The following is a 24,198-nucleotide window of genomic DNA, read 5'->3' as shown; positions in this document are numbered from 1 at the left end:
GAAAGCATTGGGGTGGGATGAGGAAAAGCAACTTCTCTCACACTTACCCCAGGGAGAAATGTAAAAAAGTTGTACTTCTGATTGTTGATAACATTGCGAGGGTACCTCTGGTCTCTCTTCTCTGGATGGCCAAGCCAAACAGTACGAGGCCTCGGGTCTCTCCTTCCACAGCATCTTAAGCACTGACAACACCTATAGAAGGAACATTAATTAATGAGTAAATTTTTTAACATATTTCTTTGAAACACACACCTCAGACCCTCTCCACCAGCCAGGCAGAACAGCTGAGCATCACTTCTTTGTCTGTCACTCACCTCTGGTGAGTGAGCATCTTAAAACCCAGAGCTTGACTTTCTCCCAAATACAGACACTTGTCTGCTACAGCTACTGCAGACCTTGCAGCCCACTGAGCTATGAGCAAATGTCTCATAAGGGATTGGAGCTGTTACTACAACATCTTTGCTTTCAAGAAACCGACGCATGGAGAAGCACGGACCAAGCTCATCACTACACTGTCAGTGCTGACTGCTGGGAGAGCTTCTACCTCCTGTGAATTAAAGAGCTCCAGGAAGCAAGGAGGTGTAGGGTACAGGCAGAAAGGTCCATTTACACTCATCCTGGATTGCAGGTTTTACGCCAGATAGCTCCCATAAAAAAAAAAAAAAAAAAAAAAAACATAGTAGCAGGTGCTTTCTATTTCTTCTGTTTCCTTGTTGGTGTATGGAAACTTCCTCAAACAAAACAGGGCTTTCCCATTTACGAACTGAACTTAAACAGGCATGTATATATGTAAACCGATCTCATGTCTTAAAGAAAAGATGAGGTGGAGACAGACAGAGATGCTCCTCTCCTTCCCTGCAACCCCTACTTTACAGAAATTTACACCTTTCTAACAGAAGGATTTAATATTTGCATATTTGAATTTTTGCACTTTAAAACAGTCTTGCCAAGGAATAATAATCTATAATCCTCTAAAAATTAAACCTTACAAGGAATCTGAAAATGGATGCAAAATGATTACAGATTTTATTGTTACATGGTATTAAAGTCATTAGCTCTGTTTATGTTAATGGCAAATTTTGTGTTAGCTACTAATGAATAACACACATTCCCATTGACTGAGGACATGCAGATCCAGCCACACAGTCTCAGTTTGTTAGTTTAGCTGTAGTAATTTATATTTTCAGCTCTTCAGATGACTGTCCTGCTGCAGCACCACCACAGAGTTCAGGCAGCCCCGACCAAAGCCTGGACCCAGCGCCACAAACCCAAACTGCCAGAGAAACAGATGCAGGAATTTAAGTTCATCCTATTTTCAACCAGACTAGTCCAGTATAACCTCTGCTCTCATTTTTCTCCTGCGTTTTTGTCTATTTTGTCAGCAGTATCTTTGTTCCTGCTCTTAAATATTGTCATGACACAATTATCCAGTTCAACAATTACCTTTTATATCTTGTAATGCCAGTCTCCAAAAAAAAAAACCTTCAAAATAAAATAGGAACACATTGATATACTGATTATCTACTTTTTCAACTCAGGCTTATATTAAAGCCATTTATTTAACATCATTTCTGGCCTTTGCTAAAAGTTACATGGGCATTCAGGAAAGCCAAACCAAGTTCACTAAAACTGATATGGTCACTAAAGGATTTTCTTTCTGGGGAGATATTTAGTATCGAGGATACGAGATGTGAGCTAAGCTAGCTGTGAGCACCTGTTCAAATCACCAGCACACACCACCTTACCAAAGGTCCCTTCTGTACCCCCGGCACAGTCAGTGCCTGCACCTCTCCCTGGTCAAGGAGACAACCAGAGTCAACAAATAAATCCCACCAATAGCACGTGGTGCCTGTATTTGAAATTATCCAAGTTAAAAATCCCCCCTAGCACACAGTTGGGTGTCATACTTGACAAAACTGTATCCCCTGTTTTGGGAACCACTGTATGGCCTACAAACTTCACACTAGAGGTTGCTTTTCTCAACCAAAAGATGCGAGGATGAGGTGACAGGAAACATTCTTTAGAAGAATGTAAAGAATTAATGTGCAATTTGTTAAGTTATGGTAACACCTGAGAACCAGACTTTCTTTCCACAGGTTGCCTGCCACCAGCTCAGGGCACTTCATGAGGCCTTCAACCTGACTGCTACAGCCAGCAAAAACTCAGCCCTCACACAAAATTTAGTGAACAAAACTGTGTACTGCTCAATGTAACAAATACTGACATGAGGCAATGAATCAGAACGCATGCCCAAGTCTTGGAAGGCAGATGCAGGGACTGTGAGAATGAAGACCTTAGGCCCACTGTAGGAGAGGATCAGGTCCAAGACCATCTTAAGAACCTGAATGTGCATAAGTCCATGGGACCTGATGAAATCCATCAGCGGGTCCCGAAGGAGCTGGCGACTGAAGTTGCTAAGACACTGTCCATCATATTTGAAAAATCATGGCAGTCAGGTGAAGTTCCTGATGACTGGAAGAAAGGTAATATAACCCCCATTTTCAAGAAGAGGAAAATGGAAGACCCAGGGAACTACAGACTGGTCAGTCTCACCTCTGTGCCTGGCAAAATCTTGGAGCAGATTCTCCTGGAAAGCATGTTAAGGCACATGAAAAACAGCAAGGTGGTTGGTGACAGCCAACATGACTTCACTAAGGGGAAATCCTGCCTGACCAATTTGGTGGCCTTCTATGATGAGGCTACGGAACTGATGGACAGGGGCAGAGCAGTTGACGTCATCTACCTGGACTTGTGCAAAGCATTTGACACTGTCCCGCACGACATCCTTGTCTCTAAATTGGAGAGACATCAATTTGATAGATGGGCCACTCAGTGGATAAAGAACTGGCTTGATGGCCGCGTGCAAAGAGTTGTGGTCAACAACTCAATATCCAGTTGGAAAACAGTAACGAGTGGTGTCCCTCAGGGATCGGTGTTGGGACCTGTCTTGTTCAAGATCTTTGTCGGTGACATGGGCAGTGGGATTGAGTGCACCCTCAGCAAGTTTGCCGACGACACCAAGCTGTGTGGTTCGGTTGATATACTGGAGGGAAGGGATGCCATTCAGAGGGACCTGGACATGCTCATGAGGTGGGCCGATGCCAACCTTATGAAGTTTAACCAAGCCAAGTGCAAGGTCCTACACCTGGGTGGGGCAATTCCAGGCACAGCTACAGGTTGGGCGGAGAAGAGATTCAGAGCAGCCCTGCGGAGAAGGACTTGGGGGTGTTGGTTGATGGGAAACTTAACATGAGCTGGCTTCAGTGTGCGCTCGCAGCCCAGAAAGCCAACCATATCCTGGGCTGCATCAAAAGCAGCATGACCAGCAGGTCGAAGGAGGTGATCCTGCCCCTCTACTCTGCTCTCATGAGACCTCACTTGGAGTATTGTGTACAGTTCTGGTGTCCTCAACATAAGAAGGACATGGAGCTGTTGGAGCAAGTCCAGAGGAGGGCCACGAGGATGATCAGGGGCTGGAGCACCTCCCGTGTGCAGGCTGAGAAAGCTGTTCAGTCTGGAGAAGAGAAGCTGTGTGGAGACCTCATAGCAGCCTTCCAGTATCTGAAGGGGGCCTATAAGGATGCTGAGGAGGGACTCTTCATTAGGGACTGTGGTGGTAGGACAAGAGGTAATGGCTTCCAACTTAAACAGGGGAAGTTTAGATTAGATATGAGGAAGAAGTTCTTTACAGTGAGTGTGGTGAGGCACTGGAATGGGTTGCCCAAGGAAGTTGTGGATGCTCCATCTGTTCAAGGCCAGGTTGGACAGAGCCTTGAGCGACACGGTTTAGTGCGACGTGTCCTTGCACACGGCAGGGGGATTGGAACTAGATGATCTTAAGCTCCTTTCCAACCCTAACTATTCTATGATTCTATGGATCAAACAGAGCATTGGTTACTTTGCAGGAGATGCAAGGACTTATCAGCAATCCCTCTTATACCTTGAAAAAGCCTCTCTACTCAAGACTGCAGCATTGTATCCTTCCAAACCCCAAAAGGGTTATTTTTCTGTTGTCACTGCTTTTTACTGAAAGCCAATCTCTTCCCAATCCCCCTTGGTCCTCTAAAAACACACCTATTGAATTTCATTGACATTTGGGAAATGCAGTGTCAGCCGGATTGATAACCAAAAGCTTCAGAGCTCTTACAAGCATCTTTCCAGAAACCACTGTTAAGCTCTGTTCTTCAATCACAGCATTCTGCTGCAAAAGTTCCATTAAATACATAGCTAACTAAAAGCAGTAACTATTTAAGGAAGTACACAAAGCATTTGGCCGTTGAAGTCACTGTCTTGCCTGAAGATACATGCAGCATGTTAAACAGAGTTTACAACTCCCTACACAGAAGGTGGTTTCCTACAAAGATACCTTTTTTATGTTTCATGCCCCACTGGATGCAAATAAACAGAAAGAAGAGTTTTCAGTTAAGTCAGTTCCTTCTGTACAGGAGAGGAATAGAAATAATCAACTTTGCTTCCAGAAGTAAAGGTGTCACCATGTGATTCAGTGCTCCATGAGCTGACACAGACATTAACTTCACAAGGCTGACTTGTAAGATAATTTCTCATAAGCTTTTAAAACTAGATATAAAGGGATTTTTGCATAATCAAATTACTTCAACATTATCATATTTCGTGAAGAGTGACAGATAAACCCTGAAAAAGTGGATTTTCTCTAGCCTGTACTCAAAACCAACCTAAACCACAAGAGCAGAGATGCCACCCAAACACAGGAGAGAAGGTTTCCTTGCTCAAAGAAGCTTTGAGACTGAAATGCTGACAAGACAGCAGAGCGCTACATCACACCCACACATTGGTACTGAAGGAATATGAAATCACAAGTTTTCAGTTTGCTTTCCCTTTATTTCAGGAGGTTGCTGAACAGTCTTTTAACAGCTCTAGGTAAATCAAACCCTCCATTCCAAAACCAGAGTACTTGTAAAATCCCTCCATTTCAATAACTATCCTACTGCTTTCACCTACATGCATTTATCACTGGCCACGCAGAGGTCAGCTTTACCAAAGCCCCTGCAGTTGTCAACTTTGACTTGCAAACTGTTCATTTGCTTAAGAGAAGAATGCAGGAAAACCTGACAGAAATAAACACAGTGGGTAACATGAACAGTTCAAAACACTGATACCTATGAACACCTAGAGCAAATTAATGGAATAAAATAATTGGAGATGCTTTACTGTTCAAGTATATAGAAGAAGCATCTGACATCCTACAGACTTGCAGCACCACTACGGCCATCTCTGCTTACCTCTATACAAACATTGCCTGTTATTCTGCATTTGTAACATTTCTAAGGCAAGGGATTTCCATCTTTGACTATTCCCATAATTAGCATAAGTACCCTAAATGTAACCCACTCCAAAAACTAACACTTGCCCCTGAAACTATTGATTTCTGCCAAAAATAAAAACTTTTTTTTTTGTTAAGAAAAACTGGTGGATCTTTCTTCCCCACACGTTTGTGTGTAATACCCAGATGTGAAAGGCAGTTACCAACATGAGACATACAGTAAAGTTAGTGTAAAACACTCATATTTGTAAACTCTACTACAGAAGCATATTTTAGTAGCTTGGTACATTTTAATCACAGTTTTCCTTTGTGTTTGCAGATGAAGACCTAAGACAGTACTTGCATCCCAAATGATTTCTAATGGAAAATAGTGATATTTGGATCACAACAGAAATTAGAAATGCTCTATAAAAAAATTATTTTTTCCTTTTTTTCATGATAGAGAAAACCACACAAGATTAGCCTTGAGTCCATGGCTGAATGACTGTGAATTCAGAATGACCTCTATGATACGGCTCTAAACAAGAGGCTTTGCCCAAGGGAGCAAACCTGCTGTCCACACACCCCATTTCATCACAATGTGCTTCCCAGTTACAGAAAGAGTCAGGCAGTCCTTGTAATCAGACATCTGAAACCAGTTACCTTTGTTTATTTTTTAGGTTGGGCCTCTTCTAGGGATTGTACTCAACAGCAAAAATACCTACACACCTATATCATAATATTTACAATAGGATAAGGCTCGAAGAGGGCACTACTATAATTTAATATATTTTTACTTGTGCTGGGAGGTATTTTTTTAATACAAAGTAAAATTCACCAATACATTCCAAAGAACTTTCCAAATATCTGGGCAGATCTTCAACCAATGCCTAAATCTCTAAACCAGACTTCCAGGCATTTTAATAAGTTCAATGATTTATCATTGTTTTTCTTCATGGATGTATAAGAAAGCAGCAAATGAACCCCACAAAATCAGAATGTTTTACCTTAAGAAGAGTGTTCTCTGCCCACCTGTTTACATACAATTACATTGCTTTTAGTATTTTCTTTTCCAAATTACTATGAATTCACTAGTCTGTGAATGCTAATGTCTAGCTCTGCAAAATTGCTTACACTTGTGTGGTTCTAAATGAGATACTGACAGCACCGACAAAGGCAGGGAAGTAGAAGGCAATTGCACAGAAGTGAAATTACCCAAAATTTAGCACGCGTTCTGCAATCAAAGCCCTGACCTCTCATAGTGTTCCCAAAGATACTTGTTGCTGTAACAATTTTAATTTACAAATGCTGTGTTACTATAAGGTTTGAGAATCAATCTAAAAATAATGCAGTTCCAAGTATAAGCAAGAAAGGACACGGGAGAATCTGCTGTGTGAAAATAACAGTTCTGTGAAATTCCTGCCTGGCTGGAGTCACAGTTTTCGCAACCTCCTGAAATACAGGGAAAGCAAACTGAAAACTTAATTAGGCAAACAAAAGAGAAACTTCCTGCCCAGCAAGTTTCTGAAGGTGATTATCAGTAGTATCAATGCTTTAGTAAAGAACATTCAGCATTTCTACTAAGAATTCTCCTACATAGCATGAGGTTTATATGCAACATAAAGGAATCCATTAAAAAAAAACACAGTCAACCAATGAACACAATACTACAACCAGCAATAACAGAGTCACGCGTTGCAGTTGCAAAACTTTAACTGGGGAGGTTTATCAGCGCTCAGGAATCCCATTACGTCACTGCTGGAGCCTTCTCCAGAGCCTGTGGTGCTTAGCAAGGAACTTGTGCACCAGTGGCTGAAACTCAGCAATGATGATTTTTATCCGATATACATTCAAAGATCCCCAAAGAGTTTTACCTTATGAAGGCTCCTAGTCAACCCTAGTGCTGGCATTTAACTCTTACCTATCCTGTGACCTGGTTTTTCCCTCTTGTCTGACAAACCGCAGAGCACGCTGCCTGTGCTTTGCTGGGAGGGCACAGAAGAGAAGCCCACAATCCAAACCCTGGGCTAGTGACAGTGTTATCTCTGCATACTAATTGCTCAAGTGCCAGCCCATGCTTGCTGAAATAAGTTAGAAAATGAGGTTTTGGTAAGAACACAGACATTTCTCAAGCACAGAACCATGTGCTCATTCATATGTTTATCACCCACCCCAAAGATATTCAATAGCCATAATTTTTGTGATTTTTTTTTTTCCCCAAACTTTTCAATGATGTTTTAAACTTCATTAAGGAAGAATACATTACTAAGTTCATTAGCTCTGCTTTAAAATCCCCTCTATGACATCTGTGACCCTTACAAAACGCTTTACACAAACAGGAGTGGCTGCAATGGCAGATTGTGTTTTCAGACTAATGGCAGGTTTCATTGACCTACCCAGGGGCACATGCAGACAGCACAGCTTCCTACCTACCTGCCTAAAGCCTTTTTGCCTTATGTGTGCTGATGTTGCAACATGAGTCAACACTGGTCTCTACAGCCGCTTTTATTACTGCACCAGGTTGCGCTGGCACAACACACTGTGTGACACAGTGAAAGGCCAGTGCTCACCTGCACTGCATAGCTGCTGCATGTTCCCAGGAGCCAAAGAAAAGCTCCCAAAGGTGCCAAGGACTTGCACTGCAAGTGAGACAACCAGGTGAGACAGCCACGCTTAGGATATAAAGTCCTGGGTTGTGCCACTAAATATCTGACTTGGGATGCCAGATATCTGCTGGGAGGACAAAACAAAACTTGTACTAAGAGCGAAATGTAAAGAAGAGGCAGAAAGATAGGTGGTGAGCCTAACAAGGAACATTCAGACAGCCTCCTTTTCCCTTTCTCCTCTGGGATCCTAACCTTGGAAAAAAAAAAAAGTCTGGCAAATCCATTCAGCTTGGTACCAGAAGCAAAGAACACTGAGCACATACAAAAAGTACACAAATGTGTTTTCAGATTAGTATGGTGCTCATTAAATAAAAAGTCCTTTTGTGACTGGAGCTATCAGCTTTTCCAGTTAGCTCACTTTTTCCTCCTGCGAAGAATTTTACAGGCATTGCATAGTTCTGTGATCTACTGTTTCTTTGGATACCATCCCTATTTCGGGGTATCAAGCTTAAAGACCTGGATGAGGAGTGAAGGGGCTGCTCAGGTGATCACGTTACTCCAAAGTTTTCTGCTCAGGGCAAGGTCAGTGTCACTGAGGGAAGTTGGCTGTTTCTGGCAGAAGAGAACTATTGCTGTTATTAGCAATAATAAAATTCTTTCCATCAGGAATCAGAAGACTACATCCTTGAAAGGGAAAGAAAACTTGTCTAAAAAAAACCAGCTGAAAGTCTACATTGCTGCTTAGAGATGCTGGCAAAATTAGCATGCACTTTTCAGGAATGGGAATCACAAAGTTACAGAAATGTAAGCAGTTTTCTATAAAAGTTTAGGAGGAATACACATTCCTGAACATTTCTCCTCCATTTTGCAACTGAAGCACTGAAGAACAGTATTGCAACAGCCCCTGAAGTACGGTAAACTAGTAAGTCACTGTATACCCTGAACTTTTTAAAATTACTATCTTAGAGAAAGAATATGAAAAATACTTAAGATGACAGCTTATACGGGGAAGCTTTTACAGCACTGTTATTCATATTTTAAATCATAACATGGCAAAAATAATAATAAAAAAGCCCAACTCACAAATCCCAAAATAAAGTCACAACCACTCAAAAGCATCTCTTTCAATGTGAACTGCATCTGAAGCTTTGAGTCCTCTAAGTGACATGGTCCTTAAACCTGCACAGAGATTTAAATAAACAGGAGGTGGTGAAGAACAAGTCTACTGTGTATTTCACTTGGGATTGTATTTGTTTACAAAAACACATTTCTTACTGATGATGTAAGAAAAGTAATGTGACAGATTGACTGTCAGGTGCCAGATTAACAGCAACTGCAAAGAAGCAGGTTTTATTTATAAATGCAGCATGTTTGATGGAGAAGTATTTGAGAGAGCAAATGAAAAATGCTTTCATAAGCAAAGCTAATGGAAAAAAGTGTCATGTTGGTCTAATGGGGGGTAGTATTTGTAAAATTAGTGCTGAAGTTCATCAACATATTTCGGGGGGGTTGGAACTAGATGAACTTAAGCTCCTTTCCAACCCTAACCATTCTACAATTCTATCACTCCTACAACAAGCAGTCTTCTCCAGTGATGTTTCTGTGTTTCTCAAAGGCTGTGCTAGTTAGTCCCTAACACCTTTAACATACAAACCAACCTTCCACATTTCATTATTTTAAAAGCATATAAAGAATTTTCCACTGATTAAAAACCAGAGACATGCACAACCATGTAGCCTTATTCTGCACCTCCACATGATCCAAACATCCCTGTTTCAGACCTGGGGATGAGCACTGCTATTCCTGCAGCCCATCCCTGCCCATCCGCCAAGTGCCATGGTGCAAACCAGCTCATCTGTGGGAAACCGGCCCAGCTCCACACGCACCAAGGCACACCCACACGCAGGAGCAACCATCTCTCTCTGTTGACTTTGAAATGGCATTTGCCATTTAAACAGACCCAGAGTACACTCACGCATACAATGGAATGGCCGTATCAAGTGTTACTGTAAAGCTCCTCCTTCCCTGTCTCATTCCTGATTCTTCCCCCCACATTTCTGGATCAAGGCCTTTTCACATGGCAGAGGCAGCATAAGCACAGCAGTTTGCTGGTTTCAAAAGAAATGCCTTGCAGGACTGTGGACTGAGACATAAGCTATTTAGGGAAAAACTTGTGTCATGCACTAAACAGAGCACTTGGGGTGCTTCAGGAACTTCCAGCTCCCTTCCTGGCAGAACTCGGCCCCTGGGAAGTTCAGACTCGTGCTATTCTACCAACAGTCCTGCTGCCGTTAATGCTATCCTTCCCTCCTCACTGGCACATATCTCATACTGGTTTTCAGAGTGCTGCAAAGTATTTGGAAGGATATGGCTGAATTCAAGGCATCCAGCTGCAGAATTCTGAGCTTAGCCTTTGATTGCAGCAAGGAAGATCCACATTAAAGTTACGCTCAGGAACAGATAACCACATCCCCCGCTGGTTTATTAAGCACATGGTTTCTCTTCGACACAGATCGCAGCTATCTGTACCATCATTTATCTCTGCAAGGCTACTGTGCGAGTTCCTCTCTGGCTTCTCTTCAAAGCACAATACAGGCTGAGGCTGTAATGAAAGCCTTGCTTGGGTGACACCTGCCCTATGTGAGAATTAGGTATTTCTTACTTTTTTGTTAACATACAAGAAGATTTCTATGAAGTCATTTTGTACATGAACAGAAATCTGTTTGCCACTCCAGAAGACCGCATTGCCAAAAATGTCTGTCTGAGAACTTGCTCCCACTGGTGGGGGGACGCATCCCCACAGCAGAAATTGCAGTCAGGGCTATGCTAAGGTGAAGCCTTTCAAGGCTTGCTTATCCCTGGGTTTTAATGTCTATCAAGGAACATAACTTGCAAGGCTTCTATTTGGGTTTTTCTCAGCATGAACAGAAGAGATAAGGTCTTGTTTATGGCTTAGGATTCCCAGGACTCTGTCCTGGATGGGACACCAGGGACCCTGCCTGACTTCCTGGTCAATTTCTTCTTTGGTTTATCATCCTGGTTTGGGTTTGACTTCAGTGCTTTACCATCCACACTATCGTTCAATTAAACTACTAACATACCACAGGCTGGCTACTTATCCGTAAAACAGGAGTTCCAGATATAAGTCAGATCTCCAAAGAAAGTTACAGTACCAAACAGAAACCCCAAATCCATGTTATTCAGACCGCTATTGAGAAAAATCCTAAGCAGTCTTCCTTCACAACTTCATGCTGCCAGCATTTCTTGCTAACACTGGAAACATCATCTCTGTGACTGCTAATCAGCTAGAGTCCACAACCAATGAGCATAGCTTAGGTTAGAGGAGGGCTATTTCTGTTAGACACTACTAACCACTTGTAGTACCCAAGAGTACCCAAGTACTTGGTGGAGATTAGAGAACTTTAGGAAAAGACATCATTCAAGAAGCTTTGAGAAATTTCTCAGGCTTCCACCTCTCCCTGATCCCTTTCAATCACATCACTAAATTTAATGCCATGGTGGCTGCACCTTCTGGAACTTGCCCAATGATGCATATGACAGAGGCGTTGGGGAATTACTTGCTGTACCACACACACCTCCCAACTTGGTATCAGCTGGCATGGATATTGCTACATCAATTATTAGAAACAATGTTGTTAATTAGAAATATTTCTAATAATGAATAAACTATGTAGAACAATTTCAGTTAGTGGAATCAGAAACTATCAACCAAGCATATAATAAACAAGGATCAATTTTGTCTTGCTCTAACAGTCAGGATTCCCTTGGGTATTTTGATTTATTTTTCTAATATCACTCATCACATTTTAAAAACCAAATTACCCAGGGACAAATGAAGCACTGCAATAACTGACAGCCAGGTAACCCTGTACACCCTGCTGTGTACAAACCAACCTGTCTGGATAGAAGTGCAATTGCCTAACAAAACAGTATGAATTTTTTTTTTTTTTTTCCTCCTTATTTAACTCCCTGCACGAGAATACCACCACGAATACATACATCCATCTCCTTCAGGACCACATCCCACACTCGGGATATTGCAACACCGCACACCAAGGATACTGTATTGCTTTAACTGATACAGTTAGACAGAGACCTTTGTTACAGATCTACCATTTCTGGTCCACCACAGCGAAGGCCGAGCGCTCGCTCCAGCACCAGCGGGCATACAGGACCGGACTGCGGACAGGGCTGAGCCGGGCCGCCGGTGACCCCCCGCCCAGCCGCTCCCGCCGGCGTTTGCTACCCGGCCCGGCCGCGCTGGCTGCTGCCCAGGCACCGCTTTGTCTGAAGGGCTCCGATGGAGCAGGCGATGAGGACAGCGGCCGATTCTTCCCCACCTAAGCGGCTGCCAACCGGCGCCCGATGGCCGGCCCCGCTCCGCCCAGCCCCAGCGGCGGCAGCGCTCGGCAGGATCCTGCCCTCCGCCCGGGCGTGCCACGGCAATGGCGTCAGGAACAACCTGTCAGCGCCTGCCTGTCTCCCGCACTCCTCCTCCTCCTCTCCCCAGCCTCGGACCGCGGCCGCGCAGCGCAGGGAAACGTGGCTCCCGCCCGCCCTCCGCTGAGCCCCGCGCATCCCGCAAAGACCCCCGAGATTTCGGACCCCGCCGTCGCCCCGAGGCAGCAGGGAACGGGGATCGCACCGCCCGTCCCCCGCAACACAGGCGGCGGACATAGGAGGAGCGAGGCCCCGGGACCACGGGCAGCACCCCGCGGAGCGGCTCACCCGCTGCGGTGCTTGCTGTCCATCCGCTTCTTCTGCCGGACCGGCTGCAGCGGGATGTTGTCGGTCATGGCCGCGGCTGCCAGGGCGGAGCGGGGCGGGATGCGCTTCCCAGCAGCGCCTCGGCCCGGCCCGCCACCGTCTGGCGGCTCCGCCGAGGGGGCCGGGCTCGGCGCCGCCGGGTCCCAGCACGCAGGTGCCGCCCGGCCGCGCTCCGCCCCCGGCCCGGTTCTCTTCTGGGCCCCGGCCCCGGTCCGCATCTCCGGGTTCTGTCTGCCTGCCGTGAATCGCCTAGGACGACTCTGGGGGGGGGGTTCGGCACCTGCTCGGCCTTTAATCCCGCACCCGCCGCCCGCCCCTGGCTCCAGCCTGCCCCTTCCCCTCGGTGCCCCGTCCCCATTTCCCACCCGGGTCACGCCTGGGGCTCAGCCCGCACGGTGGCCTCCTGAGTTGCACCTCAGGGGAAAGGCCACACCACATCTCGTGTGTTCTCAACCTTTTGCAGCCAGCACAGAGGTGCAAGTTCATGTCCTTTACAGCATCCTTCCACCCACGTTATAGGGCTGTGCTTTATGGTGCTGCTGCCAGCACCCTTCTTGCATGGTGACCTTCATCCACTCCTGGCAATGCGCATTTCTGGATCCTAATTCAGATTTCCTCTGCAAATTTAGGTGAAAATTGCTACAGCATTTCTGCTCTGTTTATGACTTCAAGCTTTTCTTTACAATAACAGCAACGAAGTCTTCATTAAAACTAAGTATGCAAATTAGGTTCAAAAAGGCACTGGACTGCAGAAGCTGAGATACATGTTTGGCCTGATAATCTTTGTATCAGGCAGGGTTCCTAGATGCTACCACAGTCTGTTCCACCAGTTGCATTGTATTTCTGTCCCAGCTAAACTCTGCTCAGTGTGTTTCTGGCACCTGTTCTGTCTTCTCCGTCTATTCATCTTGCTGCACTCCAGCTCCTCTACTTGCACTCCATTTTCCTCCTGCCATCTCCATATCTTCATGTTCTTCTTTGCCAGAAACAAGAAAGCAAAGGAATCCTTTAAGAAAAGGAGGGCAGCTTATCTTCAGCCCATGTGCCTTTCATTGACTTTATTCTTCATTGAAAGATGAAAAACAAAATTCCCAGCAGCAAAGATGTATTTCATAGGAATAGAAACAGGTACTGCAATGGTCCTATACAAATGAGGCACACTTTCCTAGTGATGATATCATGAAAAGAATTGGTCAAGACAAATACTCATATAACACATCCTTCTTAAAATGTGGAATGTTAAACTGCATCTAGAAAACCACAAGTAGGAAAGTCTAACAGGGTTAATGGTATCTAGTCAGCCACCAGAAACTCTGCTGATAGCCTAATGAAAGCATGGTTAAAGTCAATGGAGAAAACCACCAAGTGGTAGAAAAAATGTCAGTAACAAGGAAAAAAAATACTTCAGATTGTGTAACTAAGTGAGGCGATGCCCCTGTGTCAGTGTCACAGCTGGCTGATGGGGATCCAGCCCCCACCCCTTTCAAATCACTTCCTCCCATTCACTGCTCCTCTCGAACGCTTTCCCCTCTGTGCGGCTGTGCTCTAAATCAGCCCCACAGAAGGACTGGTTTTACAAAAACCATCTGGCTGGGAGGGGTCCTTTATTTGTTTATTTCAGTCAAACCCCATTAGGCACTGGATGCCGAGCGCAGCCTGTGAACAGCCAGGCAGCACCAGCCAGAGTGCTGCAGCCTCAGAAGGACATGGGCTTGGACGAGGGGCTTCTTCAGCTGGATTTGCCTCAAGGCGAATCGTAACATTGTGTTGGACATTTTCTGTAAACAAAGCCAGTGCCTGCACTGTGCCCAGGGCTGTTGTGAGCAGGTGCCCATGGGTGCTGACAAGGGTACTGTTTTAGTAAAAGTGCCTCTACCTGCCCCTCTAGAGCCTTAGCCATAGGCATTGCCCATCTCAGTTTGCTCCTACCACCTGTGTAGCCACACCAGCGAGGGCAGCAAACCTGCTGTAGGCTGTCATTCGTGCCAGCATAGCTTCTTCCTGTTTGAAACCACCAAGATTTACACTGATGCACCTATACAGATGGAGGAAATGCCCAGTGCAGATAAAGATCATATGAAATAGTCAAATCTGCACATCCCTCTCTCAGCATCTTACACTGCAGTCCTGGTCACCACAAAGTCTGAACATCTGTCTTGTGCACGGCCAGTTTATTTCTCATCCCTTTGCAGTCTGCAAAATCCTTCATTTAACAAATGACCTGCTTCAAAACGTTCACTAAGCAAAGATTCACCATGCCTACTTACACACACAGCTGTATTTAGATCACCTGCAACGAGTGTCTTAGTAGTTGTAGCTACTCCCTAGGGCTGCCTGCACAGTCAATCTAAACTGCTCATGGTTCTGCATAACTAAATACCACAATCAAAATGACCAAAAGCAGGAAATTAGTGGGTAAGCCTAAGTGAAAGTTCAAAATCACCATTTGTTTTAACATACTAGAAAGTAGCATTTACGAAATTGACTGGTTTGGGTGGGGGTTTTGTTGTTTGTTTTGTTGTTTGGTTGTTCTGGTTTTTTTTAGGATAAGGGATGTTTGTGTATATCTTAAAATGAGCTCAAGGTAATCCTAAATAATAGTACTTTTCTTGTGGAAAATGAAGGCTATTAAAAAGTGAAAATGTGAAAAAAGAGTGAGTCACAGCAGAGTTTCTGGGTAGCTCTCTTTCCTGCCCTCACCGTATTCTAGCTCAGGTTACGCTATAGGTTACAAGCAGCACAAAACCTGCAGTTGTCATTTCTTTTTTTTCTTTACAGTTGAAGCAGACTCATCCTTACATTTTGTAATGAGGACATTTCAGCAACGTAATTAATAGTTACACCAGTTTCAAGCACCGGCACTGACAATGTTTAGGCAGGTATTTTCAATGTCATTCTAACTAAGGCAGTCTTAGTATAAAAACTGTTTGTAGAACTGACATTTAGGCTATATTTCAATTTAGTAATATGATGTTTTAAGATCTTACTTCTCAATCCACTGTTCTTATCCACTCACGGGGGCAATTGAAGTAGAAATAAAAATCCCTTCTCCTCCCACAAACATTTCAGCTCATGAAACATATTTGCTCCATTTTTTTCTCATGTTCAACTGCAGGTATATTCTTTTAATGAGAGAAAAAATATGATAGAATTCACTTCAAATGATAATTTAATGAAAGGAGCAACTGAAGAACCTAAACAGGATGTTGCACTTGACCAAAACTGTAACACCATTGCCACAAAACCACTGGCCTATTGCTGTAACTGGCTGAAATGATAAACTTAGACTCCAGCCTTGAGGCTCAGTCCGTAATTAAAATAAAACTTGTCAAATGTCACTGTTACTTGCTTTGAGACGGAAGTGGCAGTGGATTTTAAACAACATTCTTTTAAGCACCACATTTTGGACCTTGATATCTTTATGTTTCAGACAGAAATAGATGACATCCCTCTTTTATATGGAGCAGCTAAACTTCCTTCTTATCATTTCTACACATTGCTCAACTCTGCCATCCAAGAACATGGGAGGAGAAGCAGCTGACTGTCATATGGTGACTCTCAATTCCAGTAATTGTAGAAGAAGAGCAAAGGGATGCACAGCCAGGTTTACATTTATCTGCATAATCAGGGATAATGAACTTGGCAAATGGTGACAGAAAACAAGTGACAGTGATACTGCAGCCTGCAGCTTCTGAGGATTCAAACAAACTTTCAAAGCCTCCCTCAGGGGCACTCTGATTTTCTGCCTTGTATTGTAATGCTTTTGATTTTTAGTTAGAAAATCACTGTGAAAAATCTAGACTATGCTGTAGCCCAATGGGATAAACCCCTCCTTGACATACTTCTTGCATAGCATTAGCTTTGCTATAAACATTTTACACATGATCGCACCATTCACAGTAGGTGTGCGCTCTCCTGAGTTCCAAGCTTTTGATTTTCATTTGCCTGTTGGGAAGGAATGCCCAAAGGCAAGCTTCCAGGCTCAGACTGAGAAGTTAGATTTGTTAAATCCAGTTAAATAAAACCTATTTTGTTTTTTCTGATGCTACTGGCTTGGTTTTCTGATGCTCAAGTTTCGCAAGCACAGAACTTGAAGCTCACAAAGGAGCCCTGCAAGCTCCACAATTCATACTGCACAACTGCTCATTAAAAAAAGCTGACTTATTTTCCATAATTTTCAATCATTATCTATGTTTTTTTTCTCCCAGGACTTCTGTTGCCCAGAGGATTAAATAAACACCATAGTAAGCAGAGTTTTATTCCCTTCCCCATTCCCACTCCCCTTCCCCAATGATGTGTCATAGAAGCAATTCTGGACCACTTGGCCTCCTCTGAGGCTGTCCTGTAGGGAGAGTTTATCAATGCTGTCAGTGTTTTCATCACTGAACATTATAGATCTCATTTCAAAACCAGAAATCATTTATTGTCAGGTCCAAGGTTGAACCCCCATTTTTAATGTGAGGGATTGTACAAAACTACCAGGTTGTTGACTGGAATGATTTAGTATCTATCTTTTCCCAGAGCAGGCAGCACAAGCACACTTGTTCTGCAAGTAGGATTATGTTTTATGCACTGCATAGTTGTGAGTTTCTTGTGGTCTGCCATTCAAGTTTGCAAAGACAAGTCAAAGTTCAATCTGGCAAAGCACAGTCTATGGACATGACTGGCTGGCAAAGTGTGCCTAAATCAAACCAGACATTTCTATGTCCATGAGCCTTTACCATAGTAGTTCCCAGTGCTTTGGAAATGAGCCTGTCTTTTCTTTTCTGCTTTTCTTCCCCACTTCTCCATTGCACCTCTGTGTTACAGAGCCCTGCCACCGCCTTGTCCCCTTTTGGCTTTGCCTCCTCCTCTCTGCCTGTGACGCCAGCTTCTCACCTACAGGCAATGCCTTCCAATGTGTTTCACTGATCTTCAAATACATCCAGGTCTCTAAGCTCCACTGATTAAAGAACATGTAAATAAACTGGATTTTGGGGGTGTGCCTATATTCCTCCAAGGCAAAAGTGCTAGTGCCAATTTCCCACTGAAACAATGGACGGTGGTTTTGACAATGCACTTGCAAATTGTACTTACTACCTATTCAGCACAATATGCTATAAATTTTCTTCCATTTTAGTTGTGCTACTAAATAAATGAGGTTTGTTTATGCATAGGACTCCAGTGTTTTTGCCCGATGAACACTGTAGAAGGTCATAATAATAACATCCTGTTTGACTTTTTGTGTGCTGGAAGATTAATTACATTTTGGAACTACATTTGGTTTTGCTTACTTTGTAAGCAAGGAAATATGAGTATCAAATTATAGATAATTCTGACGTCTAAAGAGATGGCTCAGACTATAGGCATGTAACTGGTTGCACAAAATGTTTATGATTCCACAGGCAATTGAAGTTGTGACATTATTCTTTGTCCCTGTCATTGTCTGATTTCGTAAGTGCATGTTTTACAAACACCAGGGTGCATCTTCTTTGTCTGAAAACGTAGCCCATTTTACACATGGTGTTTTGTGTTTTGTTTCAGAGCTGTGTTTGCAGCTGCACCGTTTGTAAGGAAGACAGCAGGCAGGAGTAGGGATGTGGTTGCTAAGGGCTTGAAAACTTGGAGTCCTGCAGTAGCTGTGCAGCAGGCAGCCTCGTACACTGTGTTATTTTCCCATGCTACTGACTCGCTCCCACAAATGACAAGGAAAGCGGCGGGTTTGGTGTGGTGAAACATCACTCTTACCACTCTTTCTCAAGGCAGTACTGAAAACAGGCTCGGACTGTGACATTCAGGCCCTCAAAATAAGAGCAAATGTGCCAAAGCTGCCCATTCCCAGGGCTTAGCAGCTGCACACACACAGAATCATTGTATTTTAGTAAGAGAAGCACAAACATGAGCTGGGATGCTGAAGCAGGAATCATTAGCAATATGGTATCATTGTACATGTGCCCTGAGCCTACACAATGTGCATTCATCTTTTAAATTTATCTTTTAAATGTCTGAACTCAGACAAGACTACTGCAATTAATTGGCAAGTTAAACACTACCAGATTATAATGCACTGTTAACACCTGCATCTCTGATCTGCACGGATGGCTTTGATATTATTTTCTCTTTTGACAAGTGGGCGATAGCGGATATCCTTTAAGCCTATATTTAATGAAGCCCTCCATAAATCCATCAACACTTGCTAAGGGAAACTACAATAAAGCTCATACTGCCATAGGCTCTGTTATCGAGAGAACATTTGGCATTCTCATAATGAAGTTTCAGAGCAGATACTTCTCACGCTGATCTGAGGAAGTGCAGTATTTGTACAGGATCTTTTTCTTCCTTGCACAATTATGTGTTGTGGATCAAGAAGAAAACAACCCTTCAGTACCTAATTTTCCAAACAATAATAGTCAAACTGTCATTCATCTAGGACAGCAGTCAAATATAAGAAATTAAGAAAGAAAAAGGTGCTGTTTTCAAGACAAACTCACATTTTTGTTTTGTTAGCTCTTGAAGCGATTCTGCTACTAGCTGTAGCTGTTTTGTGAATTCTCACCATGCTGTTTTTGTGTTACATCCTGTAGGTGTGATAAAAAAATGTAAAGCTATAAAATAAGTTGGTATTTGTTACACATTTTATATTTGCAAATTTTATCAACACCCCCCGCACACATAAAGTGGTTATTTTATTAGTTAAGACTGAAAGAATTTATGGGGGAACAGAAGAATAGGTAATGAGGAAATCTGATTTTTTCCATATCTGGACATCATGAGTTGAGAGGGGTGGAGTACTTTTAATACGTACAGAGATTTAGGTACTACAGAGCAGTAAATCACTTGAATGTGTGCTGCACTAAGTAATCAAACTGGTTTCATGGGAACAACTAGTTCCCATGAGAAAAACATGTATTAAAAATGTATTAAAAACCAAACAAACTGTATAAAAAAATTAATAAAAGTATTTGGCATTCTGAATATCTAGACTGCATGAAGACAAATTTTTCTATAACAAACTTTGCAAAGTAGATCTACAGGACTGTAAAGGGTTGTTAAACCAATTCAGTTAACTTGATTTAAAAGCATCCTGTCATCACGTAGATGGGACTGCAATGCCATCGAGTATCCAGGTAGATAATATGCATAAAAGGTTGCAGGACAGAGTCTATATTACTACACTAAGAATACGGGTTATTTGTCAAGTGGTTATTTATTCCATATATTCCTCCTGCATCCCCTTTCTGTCCGCAACACACCACCTGGCCCTCACATTCTCATGGTTTCATAGACTGGGTGCTCTGACTTTGGTCAGCTCACAGTTTGGTTTGGGTTGATGTTTTTTGGGGTTTTGTTGTTGTTTCTGTTTAGGTTTCTGTTGTAGGTTTTTTTATTTGAATGTTTAAATGAACTGACTGAAGTATAGTGAAGATCATTATTAATAAAATGGTATCTTATTTATGCTTTGAATCATATTTGCTCCTAAACCTATGTAAGCAAAAGCATAGGAACATCTCTACACAACAGTTGTCAAACTGTTTTTAAAAGGGTTTTGTTTGCACAACGTGTCCTGCTTAACAGACTGAGAAGGAACACAAGTGGCATCCTGACCTACTGTGAGTGCTCAGATGTTGTATCTGCCCACCAAAGCCAGTCTGGCATCAGAGAGGAGCTGGGGAATACCTCCCTGCAGGCAGGCAGGCTTCAGCTTCTTCAACCTTCCCTACTGCTTCAGCATTCCCTTAGTGACCATCAGTTTGACAGTGTATTTCAGCAGAGATTTTTCATGCTTCCAAGCTTAGAGAAGCTGTGACCACACTCCAGTGTAAAGAGATTCAAACACTGCAAGAGTGGATCTGTATTCCTGTCCCTGCACCAATTCCCATTGCTGTGTGAGGTCGCGGTCTTTATATTTCACCCTTTTGCTCTTGTAATTCTAGGTATTGTGTTGACATTACGGACATGCTTTTCCTCCACATATTTAGAGTCTATGTTTGAGTAAATATTTACATATAAAAATATATATCAAACAGCACTAGGTATTGTAAATTTCACTTGATTTGGGTTTTTTTAGTTTTCTTTAGAGGCCTTTTTACACAAATCTTCAGTAATGTCTGGATTTTGCCTAAACCAAGTAAAATAAGGCACATGATGAAGTCCACCTGTTCTCATTCTGAATCAAGATATTTTCTGCATGAAGCAATTGAGTCAGAGGAGTTATTCTTTGGACTGTGAGATGTGACAGCCAGAAAGGCTAATAAAGAAGTTTGAAAGGAGAGGCATGCTGCTTTTAGATTTGCTGAGGTGTCCAGCACGATTCAGTTATAACAGGCATTAAAAAGCATGCTTTCCAGTAAATCAATCAAAGCTTCATGTATCACCAGTATTAACAGCAATCAAAATGTTGCCAAAACCACTGCCCTTTACAAGTAATTAACTCAAAGTGCACAAAATAGAAGATATGATAATGAAATGGGTAATACGATAATAGGCAGGAGTGTGCAATTGCCGGTTCTTTTCTCTGCTTCTGAGATACGTTTCCTGTCCTGCTGTGGCTGTGCAATGACAGACGTGTTTCTAAGTCAGCAATGAATGTGAGCTGAAGTCACACACAAGTCCAGTGCGCACCCACACAACACTAATGCAGAGCACTCACCGGTGAGCGTGAGCAGGGAGGCCATAGGAAGTGCACGCAGAGAACATCTGAACACACAACACAAGAAGAGACGAAGAATGCCTCAGCACAGTAGCAGCAACCTCATGAGATCGCATAGATCCTAAGAAGGCTTTCTGCCTAAGCTGTTATTTTGCAAACAGAAGCCATCACCTTTCCTGATTCCAAATGTACTGCAAACCCTGCAGTAAGCACAATGGCTTTCAACACGAAAAATAAACAATTAATGCAATACGCATACCTTTGCCTTAGTTTCAGCCTCTCTTTGCCATCCTATTGGCTCATGCACCTCAGCTAGGTCCTCTCCCCTCTGCAGATCCCCTTAGTGGTCATTTACACTTTGCTCCATGTTGTATTTATTAGCAGCCCCAGGAAGGCTTCCACTTCCTCGCTGCCAGCTGTGGGAAAGGCAGTCAGCCTCACCCAGCTCAGCCCAGAGCTGATTATTTACGTGATTTCAGGCAAACTTGCTCCTCAGAGTTCTCATTGACTTTTTGGAAAGTTTTGAACAGACAATGTAGGTCAATAGAAATGTTTCTTTACAGGAGTAGAGCTAACACATTAAGCTAATACACTTCATTTTTCTTTTTTTCTTTTTTAAACAATGCAACTTTAAAGTTTGAATTTAACATTTTAAGTAAGCCAGCCTTTACCTTAGCTCATGCAAGTAAATATGCTACTTACACAAAAGCAACAGCCTGGGCAAATCCTCTATGCGATGAGCAAAGTAAGCAGTAACAAAGAACAGGAGAGTCCTTTAGGCAACAAGAGAGGCTAATGAGCAGGGACAGCTCACATACCATGCTAACTTCTGCACTCACACCAGCATAGCTGCATTAGCTTTGGTAAACTTGTTCCTAATGTACATCAGCATAGGGAAAATCAGTCATCTTTTTAAATGGTTGAGATGCAACATTACTGTAAACCGTACACACTTGCCAGTGCAGTTTCCACCACGCTGAGTTTTAGGTGGTGTCCGTTCAGCTCTTATGCATAGGAAAGCAGCCAATTCCCAGTCCTGCTTGCTTCTGAAACACAGGCTCCAGCCAGCTACCTCCAGCAGAAATATTCCTGTGGCATAGCCCACTTTCTGCTAGTGGGACAGTGGTCAGATAGGTCCTACCCGTTCTTCAGGTTTTGTGATAAGATCCATGACTTGCCCACAGCAGCCTAGCTGGAGATCCTGCTACACTCCAGCCTGGAGCTGCCTTGTCAATGAGGAGTGAGATACAGCTTTAGGCACAGCAAAAGCTTGACACAATGTCCTGGAGAGCAAAGCCTCCTTGTACTGACTCTGTGCCAGGTCACATAGTTTCATTTTCACTGCTGTCTGCCTGGCCAAGGCAGGCCCTAGCTCTACCTACGTGATTCCACCAAGCTGCTGGACATCATACACCCCTTTGCCAAAACCTCTTGTCCTGGTTTCCTAGCTGTTTCCTGACATTTTATTTATAAACCAGAGCTCATGTTTTAATAAATTCCTCCTCCCTCCTCATCTCCCCTTAATTTCTGACCTGTTGACCAATACGGTTACACGAGGTAAAGGCCTAAATATACAATTACATTCTTATAGATGGTCATGAAAAGGCAGTCAGCCCCCCAGTTTGGCACTTTCTGAGTTAAAGCTGTAATGTGAACTGAGCCTTCATGGGACAGGCTCAGAGTCTACATTTAAGAGAGGAAGGGATCCGAAACCTCAGGAGTGTTTGGTTGAGGAGACATCAACAGGCACTATCAATGTGAAGAGGTCCAGGACAGCAGGTTTTGTTGGTTTCCTGCTAGCAAAACTTCTCATTTCCTCCTGCTGCTAGTATATTTTCATGGCATCATGTTACCACTTGGTATCAAGCTATTAGTAGAGAGCAGGCTTCTTACTGCAGGTTCTTTTGAAGCCCGGCCCCTTCTTCACAATACCCACAGTTGGCCCATGCCCCAGAGATTTCCCAGCTAGGCCAGGTCTTTAGATTTGATCCAGCACTCCTGTAAACCCAACACCTCCCCTTTCACAGCACACTGCTCTCAGTGCTGCTCTAGTTAGTTCTGCACAGGCAGCACATTCTGCATGTGGTGCCCAGCACCACCAGCATAAGGAACCTGCCAGAAATCCAGCCCAAAGTTTGAAGTGATGGAGCAGCAGCTCTGGCAATGACCCCATCCGGGCACCCGGAGCTCTCAAAGCAGGTTATAAGCTCAATGGGTGAGAACAGCATCCACACTAGCATGAGTGTATATTTATTTCACTTTTCACCACTGAGAGAGCTCATGCTATACACCTCACCCATCATGGTTTGGATTATAAACCCTTGCTTTCCCTGAACAAAGAAGGGTCATGTCTTCTCTTGCACCAAATATTTTGTCTCCTGGAACTACTGTGCTGCTTTTAAACAACTGCATGTTCTGTGTAGACTAGTTCTGTTGTATGCTTTCTATCTTTCCACACACCACCTTTTCTTCTGCTCCTATGTTTATTTTGCCCACCTTCCTGGACCACCTCACACCCTCCCCACACCTTCATTCCTCCAGAGCTTGGTGGTAGTGCCTAGACAGCAAGCGTTTACTTTCTGCCCCCCCCCGGTATCTGTGGTGATCACAGTACAGGAAATACTGCAAATATTCACATATTACTGTCATTCTATTTTAGTGTTGGAATCAACACCCCTGGCAAGCACCAACCCCTGTATCAAACCCCAACTGTTCCCAAGAAACTGATCTGGATACCCTTCTACTGCCACCTAATTCTATTTTTTTTAAACTAACAAATTAAAGCATAACCCTAGATCATGGATATTAAAAGTCATTGCAGTGAGACAGCATGCTGTCACTTGAACCTGCTCTTCAGGACACAAATGCTTTGCCAGAAAAATTTAAGCACTAAG

General features: G+C 43.3%; 1 protein-coding gene across 1 annotated transcript in view; it reads right to left on the bottom strand.

The window, feature by feature from the left end:
• The window catches only part of ATP9A (ATPase phospholipid transporting 9A (putative)), a 66,074-nt gene extending 53,272 nt beyond the window's left edge, over positions 1–12,802 (bottom strand). Inside the window, exons 1-2 of the mRNA XM_030503177.1 lie at positions 12,637–12,802; positions 48–192 (exon numbers count right to left, since the gene is read on the bottom strand). Coding sequence (XP_030359037.1) covers positions 48–192; positions 12,637–12,704 — 213 coding nt within the window. The 5' untranslated portion in view covers positions 12,705–12,802. The remainder of the gene's footprint in view (positions 1–47; positions 193–12,636) is intronic.
• Positions 12,803–24,198: the final 11,396 nt, after the last annotated feature.

Source organism: Strigops habroptila, chromosome 13, assembly GCF_004027225.2.
Source record: "Strigops habroptila isolate Jane chromosome 13, bStrHab1.2.pri, whole genome shotgun sequence".
NCBI lineage: Eukaryota > Metazoa > Chordata > Aves > Psittaciformes > Psittacidae > Strigops > Strigops habroptila.
The sequence above is the reverse complement of the archived record's forward strand: the minus strand, read 5'-3'. Positions and strand labels throughout refer to the sequence as shown.